The 23,154-nt window shown below is 40.8% G+C and overlaps 1 protein-coding gene across 15 annotated transcripts in view; it reads left to right on the top strand.

The window, feature by feature from the left end:
• The window catches only part of ncoa5 (nuclear receptor coactivator 5), a 46,451-nt gene that overhangs the window by 13,972 nt on the left and 9,325 nt on the right, over nucleotides 1-23,154 (top strand). For 5 of the 15 annotated variants that reach the window (XM_061889908.1, XM_061889996.1, XM_061889980.1 and 2 more), the window contains 10 exons: nucleotides 6,373-6,418; nucleotides 7,237-7,510; nucleotides 7,737-7,844; nucleotides 10,022-10,085; nucleotides 13,191-13,478; nucleotides 13,560-13,681; nucleotides 17,034-17,166; nucleotides 17,357-17,559; nucleotides 20,176-20,380; nucleotides 20,460-20,551. In XM_061889908.1, the coding sequence (XP_061745892.1) occupies nucleotides 6,373-6,418; nucleotides 7,237-7,510; nucleotides 7,737-7,844; nucleotides 10,022-10,085; nucleotides 13,191-13,478; nucleotides 13,560-13,681; nucleotides 17,034-17,166; nucleotides 17,357-17,559; nucleotides 20,176-20,380; nucleotides 20,460-20,551 (1,535 nt within the window). Of the gene's footprint in view, nucleotides 1-2,855; nucleotides 3,014-6,372; nucleotides 6,419-7,236; nucleotides 7,511-7,736; nucleotides 7,845-10,021; nucleotides 10,086-13,190; nucleotides 13,479-13,559; nucleotides 13,682-17,033; nucleotides 17,167-17,356; nucleotides 17,560-20,175; nucleotides 20,381-20,459; nucleotides 20,552-23,154 lie in introns of those variants that run through there. The other 10 variants (XM_061889971.1, XM_061890029.1, XM_061889986.1 and 7 more) reach the window with 9 other exon arrangements.

Raw genomic sequence — 23,154 nt, forward strand, 5'->3', positions numbered from 1 at the left:
ATTTTTGGTTGTTGTGATCGAAATAAAGGATGAAAGTCCAAAAAAAGTACAACAAGACAAGAAAATTGTAGAGTTCAATCCATCCATTTCCTACCGCTTGTCCCTCTCGGCGTCGCGTTGTGTACCTGGATTTGTTGGCGCAGGGGTTACCAAGTCGCCCGTAAGTACCAGTTGAGTCGCCCGCTGGCCTGTTCTAAAAATAGCTCAAATAGCAGCACTTACCAGTGAGCTGCCTCTATTTTATAAATTTTGTTTATTTACTAGCAAGCTGGTCTCGCTTTGCTGGACATTTTTTATTCTAAGAGAGACAAAACTCAAATAGAATTTGAAAATCTAAGAAAACATTTTAAAGACTTGGTCTTCACATGTTGAAATAAATTCATTTATTTTTTTTACTTAGCTTCTTGTAACTTTCAGAAAGACAATTTTAGAGAAAAAATACAACCTTAAAGATGATTTTAGGATTTTTAAACACATATACCTTTTTACCTTTTAAATTCCTTCCTCTTATTTCCTGACAATTTAAATCAATGTTCAAGTAAATTTATTTTTTTAATTGTAAAGAATAATAAATACATTTTAATTTAATTCTTCATTTTAGCTTCTGTTTTTTCGCCGAAGAATGTTTGTGAAATATTTCTTCAAACTTATTATGATTGAAATAAAAAATAAAAAATCTGGCATATCTAGAAAATCTGTAGAAGCAAATGTAAATCTTATTTCAAAGTTTTTTGAATTTCTTTTAAAATTTTTGTTCTGGAAAATCTAGAAGAAATAATGATTTGTCTGTTAGAAATATAGCTTGGTCCAATTTGTTATATATTCTAACAAAGTGCAGATTGGATTTTAACCTATTTAAAACATGTCATCAAAATTCTAAAATTAATCCAAATTGGGAAAATTATTAATGATGTTCCATAAATTATTTTTTAAAATTTTTTCAAAAAGATTCGAATTAGTTAGTTTTTCGATTCTTTTTTTGGTTGAATTTTGAATTTTAAAGAGTCGAAATTGAAGATAAACTATGTTTCAAAATTTAATTTTCTTTTTTTTCGTGTTTTCTCCTCTTTTAAACCGTTCAATTAAGTGTTTTTTCATCATGTATTCTCTACAAAAAACCTCCCGTAGAAGGAAAAAAAATGTACGACGAATGACAGACAGGAATACCCTTTTTTTTAAATGTATATTTATCTGTTTCTATATATATTTATTGTGAGAAATCATTAAGATGATCAGTGTTTCCACAAAGATAAATATCATTATTTATCACTAATAACAGAGTTAAAGGTAAATTGAGGAAATTGGCTATTTCTGACAATTTGTTTAAAGGCCTACTGAAAGCCACTACTACCGACCACACAGTCTGATAGTTTATATATCAATGATGAAATATTAACATTGCAACACATGCCAATACGGCCTTTTTAGTTTACTAAATTGCAATTTTAAATTTCCCGCTAAGTGTCGGGTTGAAAACGTTGCGGTATGATGACTTGTATGATGACGTGTGCGTTTGAGGTCTCGGGTTGTAGCAGACATTATTTTTGAGCCCAATCCAAGCTATAAGTAGTCTGCTTTAATTGCATAATTACACAGTATTCTGGACATCTGTGTTGCTGAATCTTTTGCAATTTGTTCAATTAATAATGGAGAAGTCAAAGTAGAAAGATGGAGGTGGGAAGCTTTTAGCCTTTAGCCACACAAACACAGCCGGTGTTTCCTTGTTTAAAATTCCCGAAGGTGAAGCTTTACTATGGAACAGAGCGGTCAAGTGAACATGGATCCCGACCACATGTCAGGTTTCGGTGAGAAAATTGTGGTAATAAGTTGGCTCTTACCGTAGTTATGAGCGGAGCTCACGTCCTCCTGCAGCTGCTGCAGACTATTACCTCCTCCCACCGGAGACACTGGCGGTCACCACACCCCTCCGACTTTCAGGTACTATATAATCTTACTAAAACACTAGTAACACAATAGGATTTCCCAGAATTATCCTAGTAAATGTGTTAACATCTGAATCGCTCCCACTGCAATCGCATTTTTTTTAAACTTTTTTTTTCTTTTCTAGTCCATCCATTTTTCTACCGCTTATTCCTTTTGGGGTCGCGGTGGGCGCTGGCGCCTATCTCAGCTACAATCGGGCGGAAGGCAGGGTGCACCCTGGACAAGTCGCCATCTCATCGCAGGGCCAACACAGATAGACAGACAACATTCACACTCACATTCACACACTAGGGCCAATTTAGTGTTGCCAATCAACCTATCCCCAGGTGCATGTCTTTGGAAGTGGATGGAAGCCGGAGTACCCTTCACTCTAAATTTCCTTATCCATGAGTCTTTCATCCTCGCTCAAATTGATGGGGAAATTGTCGCTTTTTTGGTCCGAATTGCTCTAGCTGCTGGTGGTCATGATTGTACACAATGTTCAGATGTGAGGAGCTCCACAACCCGTGATGTCACGCGCACATTGTCTGCTACTTCCAGTAAAGGCAAGGTTTTTTTTATTTGCGACCTAAAGTTGCGAACTTTATCGTCTATGTTCTCTACTAAATCCTTTCAGCAAAAATATGTCAATATCGCGTAATGACCAAGTATGACACATAGAATGGACCTGCTATCCCCGTTTGAATAAGAAAATCTCATTTCAGTAGGCCTTTAATACTGCCAAAAATCTGGTTTCTCTTACCCTTTCAATATCTACTCCATCTATTTTTGGTTGTTGTGATCGAAATAAAGGAGAAAAGTCCCCAAAAAGTAAAATAAGACAAGACAAGAAAATTGTAGAGTTCAACCCAGCCATTTATTACCGCTTGTCCCTCTCGGCGTCGCTTTATGTACTTGAATGTCTTGCAGCATAGCTCCGATCGCTAGGTGGCGCGAAGTGGCTGAAGGAGCGTACCGGAAATGACGTAACCACTAACTGCAGGCTCGCGAAGGGTTTTCTTTCTTGTATGAAGACAACGCAGGACGTAGAGTTGCGAGGATTAAAGTCAAACCAAGCCGCTTTTTGAAGGTAACCCATTCATTCATACTCATGTCTAGCCGTGGCTCATTGTGCACGTCGAGTGCTTTGCATGTATTATCTACTCCTTCGTTGACTCGCAAGCTAAGCTAAAAGCGCGCGGCTAATGCTAATGCTAACATACGTACACGATGGAACACATTTTCTACCGCGCACCTCAACAATGGACATAAGCTTGTACTTTGTTAGTCGTGTGAGGGTAAAGGAAGTCTTTGTGCGTTATTTTTAATGTTTGGAAGTGCGTGTATTTCGCTGCGTGCGTTGGGAGCAAATTCGCCATTTGCCAAAGCTGGCGCCGTCGTTCCCCCGGCCTCCATGTTGTGTGGCCATAGTAACACAGGCCTCCATTATTCCTTTTTATTTACTAGCCATGCACATGCAGAGGTTAAGCACACATTAAATATACAACGGCGGTTTAAATAGTGAGATGGGTTTAATTAGGGACCGAGTGTTCCTATGGGACAGAGAACCCTATTGTATATCTAAGCTTTCATTATTATTAAACCACCGCCGCCTCTTCGAGCTGTAATTTGACCCCATTAACATGCTTCAAAACTCACCAAATTTTACACACACATCAAGGACTGGCGAAAATTGCCATTTAATTTAAAAACCAACACTCATAATTGCGCTCTAGCGCCCCCTAGGAAAAAAAACACAGACCAAAACTGCTCGTAACTTCCGGTAGGAATGTCGGAGAGACATGAAACAAAAACCTCTATGTAGGTCTGACTTAGACCTACATTTCATACACTGACTTCCTTCAGCGAAAATCAACAGGAAGTTGGTAAAAACCCATTCAAAACAAAAGTTTCCTAAAAAAAATGTTTGATCAGTACATAAGTCAACAACATCAACGAAACTCACCTTTGTGATTTCGTTGACTTTATCGTTGCAAATGCATCCACAGGTTATCCATACATCTCTGTGCCATGTCTGTCCATCCATCCATCATCTTCCGCTTATCCGAGGTCGGGTCGCGGGGGCAACAGCCTAAGCAGGGAAACCCAGACGTCCCTCTCCCCAGCCACTTCGTCTAGCTCTTCCCGGGGGATCCCGAGGCGTTCCCAAGCCAGCCGGGAGACATAGTCTTCCCAACGTGTCCTGGGTCTTCTCCGTGGCCTCCTACCGGTTGGACGTGCCCTAAACACCTCCCTAGGGAGGCGTTCGGGTGGCATCCTGACCAGATGCCCAAACCACCTCATCTGGCTCCTCTCGATGTGAAGGAGCAGCGGCTTTACTTTGAGTTCCTCCCGGATGGCAGAGCTTCTCACCCTATCTCTAAGGGAGAGCCCCGCCACACGGCGGAGGAAACTCATTTCGGCCGCTTGTACCCGTGATCTTATCCTTTCGGTCATGACCCAAAGCTCATGACCATAGGTGAGGATGGGAACGTAGATCGACCGGTAAATTGAGAGCTTTGCCTTCCGGCTCAGCTCCTTCTTCACCACAACGGATCGGTACAACGTCCGCATTACTAAAGACGCCGCACCGATCCGCCTCTCGATCTCACGATCCACTCTTCCCTCACTCCTGAACAAGACTCCTAGGTACTTGAACTCCTCCACTTGGGGCAGGGTCTCCTCCCCAACCCGGAGATGGCATTCCACCCTTTTCCGGGCGAGAACCATGGACTCAGACTTGGAGGTGCTGATTCTAATTCCGGTTGCTTCACACTTGGCTGCGAACCGATCCAGCGAAAGCTGAAGATCCCGGTCAGATGAAACCGTAAGGACCACATCGTCCGCAAAAAGCAGAGACCTAATCCTGCGGCCACCAAACCGGAACCCCTCAACGCCTTGACTGCGCCTACAAAATTCTATCCATAAAAGTTATGAACAGAATCGGTGACAAAGGACAGCCTTGGCGGAGTCCAACCCTCACTGGAAATGTGCTCGACTTACTGCGGACCAAGCTCTGGCACTGATCGTACAGGGAACGGACCGCCACAATAAGACAGTCTGTCGTCGCCGGTAAAATGTGGAGACACTCCAGTACATTCAATGGGGGTCTGGCGGCAGATTTCTTGCCAGTGTTGCAACTTGAATCCCTCCCTGTTAATGTTGTTACACCCTCCGACAACACACCGACGAGGCATGATGTCGCCAAGGTTCCGAAAAAAAGTCGAAAATAACAGAGCTGAGACCCGGTGTTTGCAATGTGTTGAAAATGAAAATGACGGCTGTATTACCTCTGTGACGTCACGTTCTAACGTCATCGCCAAAAGAGCCATAAACAGAAAGGCGTTTAATTCGCCAAAATTCACCCATTTAGAGTTCGGCAATCAGTTAAAAAATATATATAGTCTTTTTTTCTGCACCATCAAAGTATATATTGACGCTTACATAGATCTGGTGAAATGTTCCCTTTTAAGATGTCTGCCGGCTAGCTAACGCTTATCCGGGCTTGGGTCGCGGGGGCAGTTGCCAAAGCCGGTCCCGTCCATCCCTGCTTGCAGCTTTAATTTCCTTTTTTTATCGAAGTCGTCCACATATACCCTCCTAGTAGATGTACGCGGGATAAAGGGCGGCAGCAAAGTGAATACAATATTTCAATGCAATCCATTCCACTTTATGTATGTAGCACATTTAAACCATTTTTTTCCCAAAGTGATGCACAAAAAAATTTGAATCAGAAATACTTTATTAATCCCCAAGGGGAAATGAAAAATTTCAGCACAATCCCATTCGAGATCAGACAAACATTACAGGGAGAAAGAACAGGATTGCTGACGGGTCTGCCAACTTCCGGCGCCCCTTACAAAAAAGGTGAGATACAGGTAAACAATGCGGGGGTGGGGAAAAAATCAGTCTAAGCTTGCTTATATTATTCAATTAAATATTCAAAACAAGATTCAAATACTATCCTTAGCTCCACCAATGACTGGAAAAAACAAAATAAATGACCATAAAACAATATATACATTAGGGCACAACATAAACACAGAACAAATACCCAGAATCCCATGTATGCCTAACTCTTCCAGGCTACATTATACACCCCCGCTACCACCAAACCCCGCCCCCGACGCGCGGTTGAGGTGGGCGGTAAGATTGTTTACTTCTGCGTACCTCGAAAACGGACGTGGAGCGGTCAAAGGTGAACTCCAGACTGGCTGTTATCACAGACTACTTTGCCATGTTTGATCGAGTCCTTATGTGCTCACAGCTTATCACCGAGATACACCTGAAATTTATCCTAATCATAAAATTATGCTATCCTGTACTTGTTGCCAGTTATTTCAGTTTCTGTAAAGTGCACACAAATGTCAGAATTGCAATTGGGTGATTTTGTAGCTGAGTAAGATCGTTTATAAATTATTTGTCCTTCACATATTTTTGTTCTTTCAGACAACCCATTGGAGCCAGTGTCCACAGCGTCTTGCTTGCAGTTCAGGTATTTACAAGGCTGTTCACTGAGCAGCATTACCTCCTAGTAAAAATGTGATAAATGTTCTTTGGTTGAAACAATTTTGTCATGTGCAATCAAAAACAACTAGAAAAGCAAGTAAGAGAAACCTTTCAGTTTCTCCGCTTGCCGAGGCGACGCCTTGTTTCTCAAATATCATTTTCATCAAGATATTCGGACTTTGTTTGCCATTTTCAAGGAGAAGATTTGGAGGACTTTTCAACCTTGCGGCGGTTTGTCATTTCATATTTGCGATGTGAATTTTCAACTGCCTTATCGTAAAGATTTTATAACCGGTAAACATTTTGGACAATAGACTATGTACTGTACATGTACAGTGCAGCTCTTCACACTGAACAAGCGATGTTCGGTGCATTTTATCGGGTTTTCATGGGTTGCTACAACAGTTACTCCACAGTTTTGACATTCCATTTTAGTTTGGTTCTTATTCTTAAGCACCAATCGGCTTACTACATATTGGAGAGACCTGTTATCACAGAGCATGGATCAGCATCTGAATTTTGCCACAGATCTGAAAATCATGTGGAGAAGCTTTGCCGAACTTGTGGATCGCTAATGCCGGGCTACACAAAAAAATAAATAAAATGTCAATCAGTCCATGAAATTCTAAGCATGCGCCACGGATAGAATGCATCCGGTTGTTAAACTTGCAATAATTTATAAATTGGTGCCATTTTTCAACAATTCGTTCAATTAGATTTTCCGATTCCTACCTGTTGTCCCACTAAAAATACTTTTCAATCCTAGATAATTTGTAATCTCTGTCACTCATTGACATGTTTCAGGATTGTGGATGGCCATTTAAAGACACTTGTATCGGCTCAAAACAAAACATTTCCAAACATTTCAAACGTACGAAGAAAGAGTCTGCCAAACTTTGGGGCCCAGTCATGTCTCGCAGAAGAAGCCGAAGTTCATCGCCGGGGCGTGTCACACGCTCCTGTAGCAGTAACTATCCTCGAGATTTGGAAAGAAGGCTTTTTATTGGGAATTTGCCGACATCCATCATGGAGAAGAAGGATTTGGAAGAACTCTTCAGACCATATGGAAAAGTTATTGGTCAGTAAACACCACCAACCACATCATGAGCAACATGCTGTCTGTAAACTGAACGATTATTTATTTAAAAAGAATGTCTCTATTTTGAGTACATTAGCATATTAAACATAAGTAATTCTAAGCATGTAAAGCTGTATTTGTATTCACTGTCTTTTATGAGATAAGGTATTCAGTGCTCTTGGAAATAATTCCAAAGTTTGTACCACTGAAACTGTTCCTTTTTCAGACGTGTCCATGTTTCGTGGCTTTGGATTTGTGCAATTTGAACACATAGAGGAAGCAGAAGCTGCAATGGCGGCCCAAAATGGTCGAATTTATAAAGATTATAAAATAGGTAAGCCTTGACTGCACTGGGTGTGACTTTTGATAAATATGTACAAACATGCATATAAAACACAGCTACAGTGGGGCAAAAAAGTATTTAGTCAGCCACCGATTGTGCAAGTTCTCCCACTTAAAATGATGACAGAGGTCTGTCATTTTCATCATAGGTACACTTCAACTGTGAGAGACAGAATGGGAAACAAAAATCCAGGAATTCACATTGTAGGAATTTTAAAGAATTTATTTGTATATTATGGTGGAAAATAAGTATTTGGTCAATAACAAAAATTCAACTCAATACTTTGTAATATAACTTTTGTTGGCAATATCAGCGGTCAAACGATTACTATAGGTCTTTACCAGGTTTGCACACACACTAGCTGGTATTTTGACCCATTCCTCTATGCAGATCTTCTCGAGAGCAGTGATGTTTTGGGGCTGTCGCCAAGCAACATAGACTTTTAACTCCCTCCACAGATTTTCTATGGGGTTGAGGTCTGGAGACTGGCTAGGCCACTCCAGGACTTTCAAATGCTTCTTACGGAGCCACTCCTTCATTGCCCGGGCGGTGTGTTTGGGATCATTGTCATGCTGGAAGACCCAGCCACGTTTCATCTTCAAGGCTCTCAATGATGGAAGGAGGTTTTGGCTCAAAATCTCACGATACATGGCCCCATTCATTCTTTCCTTAACACGGATCAGTCGTCCTGTCCCCTTAGCAGAAAAACAGCCCCAAAGCATGATATTTCCACCCCCATGCTTCACAGTAGGTGAAGCATGGGGGTGGTATATACTCAACACGACGAGTTGAGTATATACCAAAAAGTTCTATTCGGTTTCATTTGACCACATGACATTCTCCCAATCCTCTGCTGTATCATCCATGTGCTCTCTGGCAAACTTCAGACGGGCCTGGACATGCACTAGCTTAAGCAGGGAGACACATCTGGCACTGCAGGATTTCATTCCCTCTTGGCGTAGTGTGTTACTGATGGTAACCTTTGTTACTTTGGTCCCAGCTCTCTGCAGGTCATTCACCAGGTCCCCCTGTGTGGTTCTGGGATTTTTACGCACCGTTCTCATGATCATTTTGACCCCACTGGATGAGATCTTGCGTGGAGCCCCAGATCGAGGGAGATTATCAGTGGTCTTGTATATCTTCCGTTTTCTGATAATTTCTCCCACAGTTGATTTTTTTTACACCAAGCTGCTTGCCTATTGTACATTCACTCTTCCCAGCCTGGTGCAGGTCTACAATTATTTTCCTGGTGTCCTTCGACAACTCTTTGGTCTTGGCCATAGTGGAGTTTGTAGTCTGACTGTTTGAGGCTGTGGACAGGTGTCTTTTATAAAGATAAAGAGTTCAAACGGGTTCCATTAAGACAGGTAATGAGTGGAGGACAGAAGAGCTTCTTAAAGAAGTTACAGGTCTGTGAGAGCCAGAGATTTTCCTTATTTGAAGTGACCAAATACTTATTTTCCACCATAATTTACAAATAAATTCTTTAAAATTCCTACAATGTGAATTCCTGGATTTTTTTTTTCACATTCGGTCTCACAGTTGAAGTGCACCTATGATGAAAATTACAGACCTCTGTCATCATTTTAAGTGGGAGAACTTGCACAATCGGTGGCTGACTAAATACTTTTTTGCCCCACTGTAATTGATGAGACTTGTTCAAGTAACAGGGGGCTTCATAAAGATGAGCTATCTGCAGTTTGAGATAATGATAAAGTTGGAAAAATGGTTAATACCTAAAAGTTCAATGTTGAAGACATCATTCACTGTAATCATGTTTTTGCCTTTTCTGCATGAATGCTTTGCCTTTTCATTTTGAATTATTGGCACACAAAGAAAATAAAACTGTTTTACCATTAGTTTAAGTTCACATCATTGTCTTTGCATTTCCTTGAATTATGCGCTCCAAAATGCACATCGCGGTGACTTCAATTTTCGACGGAAATTTTTTTTTCTCCTTGTCATTTCGAACCCAATTTGACCAAAGACAACTCGCTGAGCGGCATTTCCACCTCTAATTCCGCATGGAAGTTCAAATTAAGAGTACCGGAGCCTATTTTCATTTGGATCGTGGAATTTTGTTGACGCGACCCCTTCATTTTGCGTGATCGCACAATCTGATTGACATGTCATTGTTTTGTTCAACGTTTGGATTGATTTATTTTCAGATGTAAATATGGCACTGGATCGACGGTCAGCTAAACCTCATTCCCAGCCGAGCCCTCCACGCAGGTAAAGTAACGCAAATTGAGTGGGAAGACCTTTCATCGCCGCAAGCGGTCGGTAAAAAACAAGAAAGAGATTATCTTTTAACCAATTTTTTTTTTTTTTTTGTAGCAGTTATAGTTGGAAGCTGCTGTACTATTAGATGGAATGGCAAATACTTGAAACAGTTTCATTAGCAAGAATTTAAAGGTACAGTGGTACCTCGGTTTTCATTAGTGATCTGTTTTAAAAAATCCGACAAACTGAATTATCAGAAAACAGTCCATTTTCCCCATAAGAAGTCATGTAAATTAATCTATTCCAGACATTCGGTGTTACCACAAAGCACATTTAATAGAGGAAAAAAAAATACATTTTTGAATGTGTACAATGTGAAATATAATGAATGAACAATTAAAATCAAGTTTAGGATTTTACTTAAGACTTGATGGGGATGAGTGGGAGGGCAGCTATGTGGACGTCATCTTTGTACTTTGCTACAAGTTCTCACCTTGAATTCAATAGTAGTTCTCACCTTCTTTATTAAAGTGCAACTTTTTCTAGCCCCATGGTGGCTTATTTTGCTGGCGTACTGAACATGAAACAGTCTTATGTTACCAACTCCATTCCGCGGAACGACACGTGGACAAACAAGCAAGCAGTGATGGGCAAGCTACTTGGCAAATGTAGTAAGCAAAGCTACGAGTTACTATCGATTCCATATAAGAAGCTAAGGGGGAAGCTATTTCCAGAGAATTGTCAGAAGCTACACGGCAAAAGTAGCTTGCTACATCAACACTACACAAATAAATCTGTATCTAAATTTAATGTACAACTTTCCACCAAAGGAACGGGCCAAGAGAATGGCTCAGTTTGAGTGTTTATTTTATAAAACACAAACTGGAAACATGCTCTCTGTCTGGCTTTTTAAGATTTCTTTTAACTTCCAAAGTTGAGGTACAATGTAAAAAATGAGGGGAATACACTTGACACAAAATAAATAAAAGGCAGTGAAACAATAATAGTTTTAAACACCGAAATATATACTCTCTTTTTGGTACGGAAACCTTTCAGAAACTGTTTCAACAGAAACAACCGTGGGAAAGAAAGAAAAGCCTGGCCTAAGGAAAAGTGCAAAACATATGTGTCATGTAACAGACATCAACAAACTCCATCTTCACATGAACTGAAATAAAAGATAAAAGTCAACATTCTCGTGCCAGGACTGGAATTTCATGTGACTTATACCGGTGTGTAACTAAGCAACATGGGTTAATCAACATTGATACTTTCCTATCGTCTCCCTCTTTCCTGGGTTGGTTGCTCACAGCTTTGTACTGTGCAGTTGGCCAGAAAAAAAACATAACTTTTATAAAATGTTCCGTTAAATGCCCTATTGATGCACTCTGGAATAAACAGTTATTTAAACAAAGTAGCAAACCGTGCATTAAAATACCTTGTTTATATGGAGTGCAAGTTTTTTTTTTTTTTTTTTGGGGAAGTCCTCTTAAAGCAGCATCCTTTTAACCTTGTGGTTGAGTTTACACAACTGCAGTAAATACTCTCATCCGAGGAGAGTGCCTCTCCTTGTGTGGTTTCTGCCACGGCTGCGGGCTGTTATGATTTTGCTTCATGGTTTTGAAGCGTCATGACCCGCCCGAACTTGCCTCTGCCTATGATTTGCAGTCAATTTTCTCTCTGCGTGGCGTTTGATGGACGCTACTTCCCTACATGGGTCTAAATAGCTACGTTATAGGGAAATGTAGCTAAGCTACGTTGTGTCGCTACATCAGCATGCTGCGGCCCATCACTGCGGAGAGTTTGTTTTGTGCGACTCCTACAAGAAGTGTGCCGTACAAAAACCGAGGTACTACTGTGGATCTTTGCGGATCACCCCAATTTATAGTTATGGTCACATATTTTGTCCTCTATTCATTTAGAAGCGCATTATAATCAAATTTTGTTTGATATGTATTGATGAATTGATCAACTATTAGGTTTGCTGTCAAAACATCATCTTTGAAAAGTTAAATTAACCCTACAATGATGTCTGAATTATTCTTCACAATATACACCGTGGTTAAAAAAAACAATAGTTCAAAACATCCACAAATATGTTCTCCATCCCATTTAAAGTGTAAAAAAATTAAAAATTATTTCCATCAGTTTTGAAAATGTATTCAAATTTCTTAATTGTTTCAGTTGTATCATGCAGTAAGTCTTGGGTAAAGTGGCTAGTTTGCATTCTTGTGCAAAGCATACATTGAGTAAAGCCAATTGTTAAAGTTAAAAACCCACTGTTCTAATTCAAAGAATGAAGTCTTTTTCAATGTTTGATATGGTAGACCCCTTAACACCATGCTTGCTTGAATGTAATGCACTGATTGTGGTTCTATACATTAAATTATACCATTGAAGGTGTGAAGACATTTTTCAACACTTGCCACATTCAGGGGTTTGGTTTGCGCTACTAAAATTGGTGGTGTACGCAATGCCTGTTTTCATACAATTGCTGTACCAAAGGTGTGCTTTGCTATCAGTCTTAAGTGCATTGTTTTGTCTTTAGTGTAAAATAAAGACATCTCTTGACTGATGCGGTGATCAACGGTGAAACCATTTTAAAAAGATAAAAGAAAATTAGAATACCTTGTGTCTTTTACCTGAAAAGCAGGTTTGCGAATTTTGTTGTGCAACAAAATTATTTCGGTGTTCTTAAAATGTTGTGATTTGAGCTCGCCCAGACATTAAGACTTCTGACATTTAGGGGCATGTGTTTGTCTCTGAGTGGTTGTCTTCATATTTACAGCTTTGGGGTGTGGTTTCCTGACAACCCTCAAACCAAATGTGCCAAATAAACTTTTTTTTAAAACTTTTTTTTTTGCGTTTTGCGGTGCTGACTTTATGATCATTTGCAACGGAGACAAATTGTTGGTCTTTTTCTTCATCAAAAAGAACATGGAAGTCTCCTGGAGCCAACACAGTTCATCGTAAAAGCACTTATATCTTGCGAGCCCTTTCTCGACTACACGGTTGCCGTATTTAAAAATTTTCTGTAGTAATGTTACATTTAACATTTTTAAAATCAGTTGGCACTTATGCTGTGCTTTCACTAACTCTTACGTTTTCATCCAGGCCCCCCTTCGGCAGTTACGGGGACAACAAAGAGCCACGTCCTCGGTCACGCTCACCTGTATTCCCTCGCGACGCCCGAGACCGTGACGCGCGCGACACCCGAGACCGTGATGCACGCGAGGGGCGCGACGGACGAGAGGGACGAGAGGGACGAGAAGGACGGGACGGCAGAGATGCTGCCAGAGAGGTGAGACCAGGAAGCCACCCTCGCGATCACGAATACCGTTACCGTGGACCGGAGGGTAGGGACAAGGACCTGAGAGGACCGCCTCGGGACCCCGCCTACAGGTAAAGTCTCAGCACTGCATCCAGAAACTCCAAAAGAGTTCCAGCTTTTTTTTTTTTCATATTTATTATGTTTTGATGCAGCAGAGAAGAATATGACCGTTTCTTTAGGGGTGGAGGCGGTGCCGAAGACCACTTCAGGAGGAAGGACGAAGCATTCAGGGAGCCCTTCAGAGATCCTTGGAATGGACGTCGTGAGCCTGAAGGTATGTCCTCTTTGTTTTGGGATTTATCCTAAACACTCGCAATGGAACACAAGATTTGGGGTTTGTCGGCAGTCCACAGGTTTTTCTACCAATATCAATACATAGGGCTGGGTGAGTTTGTGTCTCTGCGATAAAAAAATGATTACCGTGATATTCGATTATACGCAGTTGCTTTTAGTTGCGAGATTTACACTGCATGCGTTTTTCCACTCTTTCTTGTCTCCTTCTCAGAGACATAAAACAAGTGCACCTTCTTACATATGTCACGTGTGCAACGTCACACACAATCCTGTGGAGCAGACCGGTAGCAACATGGTAACGTTAGCTGTGATGCTAACGGTGCAGTGCGGGTGGTAATACGAGAGAGCGATGGTGCGAATCTGCTAATAAATGGAGGAAGAATTAATCCCCAATGAAAACAGCATGAGATCCATCGTCTGGCAGGGGTTTGGTTTCAAGCGGGAATATGTTGAACATTTATGCGGCAAAAGCGTTGCTACAAAAAGTAGCAGCACTGCTAATTTGTAGCATCATTTGAAAAGTCACCCGTGCTTGGAACTGTGCATGTCAACATCTCCGGCCGGTGCCACTCCAATAAAATGCCGAAGCAACTATTTCTAGATCAACGCCGTATGAAAAAAAAATCAACAGAAGGAGATAATGTCCGCAGCAACCTACCACATAGCGAAGGACCTACCCTATTTGATTTCATATTATGCAGCTCATTTTTATATGACAGTTATTGAAATATCTTGTGACATCATGCACAAAAGTGCACTTTATTTGTTTTTAACTATTGAAGTGGCATTTTGTACAAAAAGTTCACTTTTAGTGTTGTTGTGATAATCTTAGTGACATATAGCTTGTTTTAAAATGTCTCTGACAATCTTGCACTTTCTGTTTTGGAAATGACATGAATGTTTGTGCCACTGCTTAACGGTTTAATAAATACAGTTTTGGTGATTTTACTTAGTTGTGATTTCCCTCTCTGCATGAAGTTTAAAATGAGCATATGATAATGCAATCTGAACAAGAATGTTTTAATGTAGACACAGAATCATCATACTGGTGTTATTATATACATCAAGTGTTCATTAATGGCTAAGGCAAAATATTGCGACATATCGTGTTATCACGACATGGCTTAAAAATATTGAGATATTAATAAAAAGCCATATCACCCAGCCCTAGCAATACAGTACAAATGGCTGTATTTGTGTTCTTTTCGGTCTAAAAACTTTTAGATAGTAAATATCCTCGGTGTGTGACCCATGTCTCGACGTACGATCGCTTCATTCATTTATTCATTGATTTGGTGTGCTGGTGGAAGCTCTATGGGTTCTACCATATTGATGACATTGCTTCCTTTACGCGCCATTTTGAAGAGGGGCATCCTGCTTACATATTGTGAGGAGTACACAGCGGCCGCGACGCAAGGATTGGCTCACAAATATGTAAGAAACAAATCCAAAAAAGGATATTTATATGGTTGCTGACTTTGCCAAAGGGGTTAGATATCTTCGCAAGGGCAGAGAGAGAGAGTGTAAAACCAGATGAAAAAGCGGTTGCTGGTGTGGCTAAATGAGAAACAGCTAGCCGGAATGCGCAATAGATTAGATTAGATAGTGCTTTATTTATTCCTTCAGGAGAGTTACTTCAGGAAAACTAAAATTTTCAGCACAATCCTATTCAAGATCAGACAAACATTACAGGGAGACAAAACAGGATCGCTGACGGGTCTGCCGGCTTCCAGCGCCCCTTACAAAAAAGATAAGATACAGGTAAACAAGTGGGGGGGAATGGGAGAAAAAAAATAGAAGATTAAAATAAAATAAAAATTGTCTAAGTCTTTGCCCCTGGAGAGGGGGTCCAGACTGAGGCCAAGGGAAAAAAAACAAAACTCATAGCCATAGTACACATCCCTCTTACATGTGTGTAAGAGGGAAACATCAAAGGACATGAAAGACATTAAAGCAGCAGATACAAACAGCTATGAATAGAAAGTAAAAGAAACATGTACACTGTGGTGGCCTCTGTGGTGTTCCACGCCATCGTCCGCTGGGGTGGAGGGAGCATGGCCAGAGACAGGAGCAGACCCAACAAGGCAACCAAGACAGCCGACTCCACTCTCGATCGCCAACCAACTCTCGGCCATTGTCCAACGCGGAGGGTCCCCTCCAGTTGCAAACACCCACTTGAGAGATCTGGTTTTCAATCCAGATAAAAAAACATTTAAAACTGGTTAGATTAAGACGAAAAAAGCTTGTCTTCCATCCCCTACCCTGTTTCTTTGCGAGTATTATGAGACATTTTTCATCTAACTGGGATTCCTCATGACAGCTGACCTTATACAGGAAGTGATGTTTTATGTTTGTTGGCTCTCACGAAGTTTGCAGAAATCAGTGATGAACAAAACAAACGTGATGCATTTTTAAATTAATGTTAAAAAGGATCAAAATATGTAAATATTATATATTATAGATGTGCCAGTTGCTTCATTACTAATGTATATAAAGTATGTCATGTATATAAAACGGCTTCACGATGGCAGAGGGGTTAGTGCGTCTGCCTCACAATACGAAGTTCCTGCAGTCCTGGGTTCAAATCCAGGCTCGGGATCTTTCTGTGTGGAGTTTGCATGTTCTCCCCGTGAATGCGTGGGTTCCCTCCGGGTACTCCGGCTTCCTCCCATCTCTAAAGACATGCACCTGGGGATAGGTTGATTGGCAACACAAAATTGGCCCCTAGTGTTTGAATGTGAGTGTGAATGTTGTCTGTCTATCTGTGTTGGCCCTGCGATGAGGTGGCGACTTGTCCAGGGTGTAACCCGCCTTCCGCCCGATTGTAGCTGAGATAGGCGCCAGCGCCCCCCGCGACCCCAAAAGGGAATAAGCGGTAGAAAATGGATGGATGGATGTATATAAAACTATTGGAGGTTTTGCAATGTTTTTTAGGGGCTCTATGGGCAGAATTGAACAGCTCCTATAAGCTTTTGACCGCAATTATTTAACATTTAGAATCTATTAAAAAGATAACATCTATCGTCATGTCTTTCATAATGATTGTGAATGATAGGAAAATTCCAAACAAAGTGCAGTTACCCTTTTAAAATTTATTAAGACAGTTAACAGAAAAACAAAGAAATTTTATGTTTTGTATATCGTACACTTACTGTACCGAAATTTAATTGAACTGTGACTTTATTGCCAGGGTACATACCTAATGTTTGTGTACACACATTTACATAAATCATCCACTCCACAAGGTCGTTACTACAAAACGTTTGTTCCCTGTAAATGGTCAGATTTTCTCCCTAAGAATGAAGAGTCCATTATCACTTCTCCTTCACAAGCAGACGGCCGCGCCCGTCCAGAGGAGAATCGGCGCAACGAACTCTATCGACAGTACTACGAGGAACTGCAGCGGCGCCAGGAAACTGAGCGCCCCGTCGACTGCTCCGTGATAGTCGTCAACAAGACTCAGAAGTAAGTTCACTCTTCACAACACACCACATCTATGAAGAAAACACACACAACCGTTCCATGGGATATTCATATGGCTTTGTGTGTGTGTGTGTGTGTGTGTGTGTGTGTGTGTGTGTGTGTGTGTGTGTGTGTGTGTGTGTGTGTGTGTGCGTGTGCGTGTGCGTGTGTACTTGTGATTCCGCACCAACTGTCGGGAGTATGCTGAGACGGTCGGGCGCAAAGTCCACGATTTGGGCATGGTGGTGGACCTGATTTTCCTCAACACCGAGGTGTCCCTGACTCAGGCGCTGGAAGACGTGGGCCGAGCTCGCACGCCTTTCGCCATCATCATAACCCAGCAGCACCAGGTGCACCGATCATGCACTGTCAACATCCTGTTTGGCACACCTCAAGGTAATGCTCTACATTATTGATGCATCCAAGACTGGCGGAAAGTGAAAAATGTATGGGTCAAATGTAAATCGTAGGGATTTAACCGTATCAAAATCTCTTGGTACGATATTAACAGTCTTAAGGCCCCAGTGCCAAAAAAAAGAGACTTGGCAAAAATGTGTTAGTGTGTGAAATGAAGTGGCAGGATTTTTCATCACACTTAGTGTAATTGAACACAATGTAATGCATAAATGTTGTAATCATATTTATTACTACAAACATGTATTTGTCGATGTCTTGAAAGTGACGGTGTAAAATGTAACATGTGTAAAACAATAATGTTCACTTCTACCTTTTTAAACGCAGTGTCCTCTACAGTGGAAATGTCTATCAGTCTAGAAAATGCTGTAGCTTTTCCGATTACTTATAAGTACTGCGGTTTTTTTGTTTTTTTTCCTGCGGTGCGACGTAGCCAGTTGGCTGGTTGGAAATGCTCGAGACGAAAGGTGACGTGCTTTGCATAACGCAGCCTTCATCTCCAAAGAGGTTTGTTTGTGTGTTTAACAACATAACCCAGGTGGTTATAGACTGATTTTGATGACATTTTCAGGAAAAGTAAAAAAAAAAACTATTGTTCTTATCTACTACGTGTACAAACACATTTCACTTCCTACTTACGGCGTCCTACACCCCCATCATTGCCTGTCCCGTGCTGCCCAGAGGATTTTCAGACCCGGCCAACGCTAAAGCGCCGGGAAAATTAACTACACTTACCAGGTTTTTGTTTGATACTGTCACACATCGCGGCAATATTGTGAAGACATTTAAGTCACAATACAGTTACATCCCTACAGACTAGTATTTTTGTTTATAAATGTATCATATAATCTATGATATGGCAGTGACATGGCTATAATCTCACATATTTAGAGGTCAAATGTTCATTAAAATGTATTGCTCCTTTCAAGTAAGCTAATGCTCAAACAGAACTGTTAGCCCTTGAAAGTTGAGCTAAGATACATTTCACAAATTGCACTTTTTTTCAAAATATGGCAATGTGTATATATAGGTCTTATAAGGAAGTGAAGCCAAAAATAATGAATTCATCATAAAACTTCATACTACTATGGAGTTAATCAGTAAATTGCCTACAACTATTAATGCCAATGTTTTTTTATTTTTTTTTATTTATGTGTGAATACAGACCCTACTGGTTGTTGGGCTCTGTAGACCACTCACTCAGGGACAATTACAGGCTGCATTTTAATTGGAACATTTCTGACACTGTGGCTCAATCCGAATTCCCCCTCTTCCCCTTTCGTCTCAACCCTACTCTTTAGCCTTAGAATCTAGTGCCATGGGGAATAGTTGAAAATACGCCCCTAGGAACTCAAATGTTGCTCTAGTCTTGCTATGTCATCAAGGCTCGCCGTTAGCCCCTCAGTGACATAACGCAAATGCTACAAATGTTTGTTTACTTTCAAGATGAGGTCGCACGCAATTTTAGGCTTTGCTTACAATTTTTTTCTTTTGCCTGTCTACATCAAGAAAGACACAGTTGAAAAGACGACATTTTCTGCGAAAAATGCAAGCTGGCTCATCAACTTACTGTATGTGAAATATGTGTCATTGAGGGAAGTGATAAGTTCTGGCGAGGTTTTATGAAATCCGCTTTTTAACCTGTTTTTTTTTTAGCAATCTTGTTTCTCCTCACATTTTATCAAGGGAGGTATCCAAGCTCACTTACTTCCAAAGGCTATGCGGCCCTAACACTTGGCCCCTCCCCCCTTAGCTGATAGAGAAATCATTCACCACTGGGTTGATGTGAATATGCAAAACCAAGTGTTAAGGGTTAAGACAAGTATTCGAAAATAGCCAAGGGCTCAATTCAAATTCTCCCTCCTCCCCTTCCCTTCTTCTACTGACCCCTCCCTCCTTGGCTCGAGCATCTACTTCCATGGCAACGAATTGCATGTATTGATTGATTGATTGAAACTTTGATTAGTAGATTGGACAGTTCAGTACATATTCCGTACAATTGACCACTAAATGATAACACCCGAATAAGGTTTACAACTTGTTGAAGTCGGGGTCCACATAAATCAATTCATGGTAAACGTACACTACAATGCATATGGACGTCGCTTGAGCCTCGCCGTTCACGATCAGTGATGCAAGGCAAATGTTTACTTTAAAGATATTCGCTGCACGCGATGTTCGGCTTTGCCTGTGCTCTTGCTGTTTTCTTTCGCCTGTCTTTAAGAGGACAGTTCAGAAGTGCTGGCGGTATGTAAAAAGTGCTTCATTGTGTATTTGTCTTTGAAGTCAATATTAATGTGCAGTAGCAAAGGTTTTAAGTCTGATTAAAGCCATGCGTGTCATTATAATGAACTACATTCGTACGTTTCTCTGGGTTTCTGGTCTGCCATCTTGTCCTCACACTCGATTGTGTAGGGAGGTCTGCGAGCTCAGTTCGCTTCAAGGGAGGTACTTTGCCCAACCCCTTTACCTGACGATTAATTTGAACGTCTTTTGAGTGACGTAAAAGTGCACAACCGAGGAGGGAGGGCAAAAACAAGGGAAGAGAGGATTTTCAAATTAAATTCCTTCTCTCACTGCCAACCTTCACTCCTACAGAGCATCGCAACATGCCTTTGCAGGACGCCATGGTCCTCATAACCCACAACTACGACACCTACAAGGTAGAGAGCCGTGAGAAGGAACGCGAGGAGATGGTCAGGAAGGCCGCTAAGATGGCCGACGACGTGCTGCTTAGGGAGCCCGATCGAGAGAGTCACCCCGTCGCCGTGCTCACCTCAATCACGTTGCTGTCCGAGAACAGGTAGTGCCTTTAAATTGATTTCAATTTCATCTAGGCAATATTTACATTTGTGTTTTTATGTTTTATTTTTGCTCATCAGGTTTTTAACGCCAGAGGAGTTGGACGGTCTGATAGCGTACATAACGGACAAAAAGGCGCGGCTATTGCGGAACCCTGCAGACACTCGCACAGGTGAAAGTCTTTTCCTTTTTAATAATGAATGACTTGAGTTCAGTGTTTCTTGAGTTCAAACCCCGGCCAAGTCATACCAAAGACTATAAAAATGGGACTCATTCCTTTTCTGCTTGGCACTCAGCATCGAGGGTTGGAATTGGGGATTAAATCACCAAAAATGATTCCCGGGTGCGGCACCGCTGCTCCCCTCACCTCCCAGGGGGTGATCAAGGGTGATGGGTCAAATGCAGAGAATAACTTCGCCACACCGAGAGTGTGTGACAATCATTGGTACTTAAACTTAACCATAGGGCCCATTGTTAGGCCGCGAGCCCCCACTATAGGACCACCAAAACTATTACTGTATTTTTCGGATTATAAGTCGCTCCGGAGTATACGTCGCACCGGCCAAAAATGCATAATAAAGAAGGGAAAAACGTATATATGTCGCACCGGAGTATTAGTCACATTTTTGGGGGAAATTTATTTAATAACATCCAACACCAAAAACAGACATTTTAAAGGCAATTTAAAATAAATAAAGAATAGTAAACAGGCTGAATAAGTATACGTTATATGAGGCGTAAATAACCAACTGAGAAGGTGCCTGGTATGTTAACGTAACATATTATGGTAAGAGTCATTCAAATAACTATAACATATAGAACATGCTATATGTTTACCAAACAATCTGTCACTCCTAATCGCTAAATCCGATTAAATCTTCCTCGATGTCGCTTCTAAACAACTCTGCCAACTCCAACGGTATGCTCCGCTTCCTCTTGTCGTTTTCTACTGCATATTTCACTTTCGTCCAGCTTATAATCTGCAGTACATGATTTCCTTTTCGGTGCCATTTTTGTTCAGCCCTTCTCAGTTTTTATAAGTTACCGCCAACGATGAAATTATCCATTTTAATATCTACGGCAGTAGCGTATAGCAGTTATCATTCCATGACCTACAATGCACTTCTGCCATGACCCTCCCCTGCCAAATTCTTATTGGTTGACGTGTGTGTGTGAGACGATTGCTGACATTTTCTTCGTCTCTTCCGCGAATGAGATGAATATTATTATTTTATATTTTACGGTAATATGTTAATAATTTCACACACAAGTGGCTCCAGGGTATATGTCGCACCCCCGGCCAAACTATGCTAAAAACTGCGACTTAGTCCGAAAGATACGGTAGTTTCTCAGCTGTGGTCCGTATGGGCTGCAGCGGCACTCAGTTGTAATGCATTTTTCCACCACTTGTGGCAGTAATGACATTACCAACCAAGATTATTAAGCGCAAAACATATGACTAAAGTGGTGAAGCTGTATTTTCATTTGCACTATAATTTTATTGACAGCATATTTAAGAAACATACATATTGTTTAATATTAATCTTGTTTATTTTAGCACTAAATATTTGACTCACTTATTTATGAGTCCCTCATATGCAGTATATTGGGTCATTTATTTTTCTTATTAGCCTGACTTAAGGCTTGGGATTGTGTTAAATAAATAATAATGCTTTCATATCATTGTAGAAAGTTTATCCTGTTCAACTATAAGTAGGTTAGAAATAATTGTTGAATATGGTTAAAATTAAGAGTGAGATCACTAATTGTTAATATTTGAGTGTGTTTTGGGTCCCTCTGTAGTGGAAAAGTTTGGCCCTGGGTCAAAAGGGTTAAGAACCACTGCCGTAGTTTATACTGAGCAGTGTACCTGAGCTTTACAGCTGTGGAAGCGTGACATTCACATGTGCTGACAAACGGAGCCAGCGTTAGGGCTGTGCGATATAAACAAAAATATATATCCTGATAAAGGTAATTTTTACCACAATTTTTTCTTATAATTATTTATAAGTACAATTAACGCCAATGCCTTCTTTTCTACCTGTTTACATACAGATTACACAGATGTATATGGGGTTTCCACGAGGAATTAAAGAGCATAAAAATTCATTGGACGGATTTTGTAAAAAATTAAGTCCTTAAATGGATTTAAAAACATTTAATGCGATGTCTAGGAGTATTAAAAATGTTTTACAATTGTAGGACTTAGTCAATAAAACGATGAATGAAAATGAACTTGAGAACGTTGCGTTAATCAATAAATTGCTACACCTGTTTCTTTTCTTCGTCTGCGGCTTTCAAACTGGATATAAGAGGAGGCAAGAAACTTGCTGCCTCAATAGCAAACACTCTGCTGGACCCAAAATCAAACGGCTCTGGGGGCCCAAACTTAGCCACTCTTTGGTGACTGTTGGTGTGTAGTCCTTAACTGTGACATCATGTCATGTTAACAAGGAAGCCGAGTTGGTTTCATACATGACTCCTTTAGTCCGTCGTCTTTGCTTCAACACACATGAGCTAACCAGCAACTCTTGTTACGCAGGCGCCTCACGTGACCTATGGTGGCCTAGGGTGGACAAAAGCAATTCTCACAACAGACCGCAACTCTTATTTTCTGACATTCCCAAAGTGAATGAATAATAATTATTTCAGCTGCCTGACGCTTTATACATAACTTGTTATCTACTGTACGCATTTTAAATAAATGTGAGATTGGAAAATACAATCTATTCAAGATGGTAAATTGACTTTCTAATGCAGTGGTTCGGAACCTTT

This window comes from Nerophis ophidion, linkage group LG02 (assembly GCF_033978795.1).
Source record: "Nerophis ophidion isolate RoL-2023_Sa linkage group LG02, RoL_Noph_v1.0, whole genome shotgun sequence".
In the NCBI taxonomy this organism is placed as follows: Eukaryota; Metazoa; Chordata; class Actinopteri; order Syngnathiformes; family Syngnathidae; genus Nerophis; species Nerophis ophidion.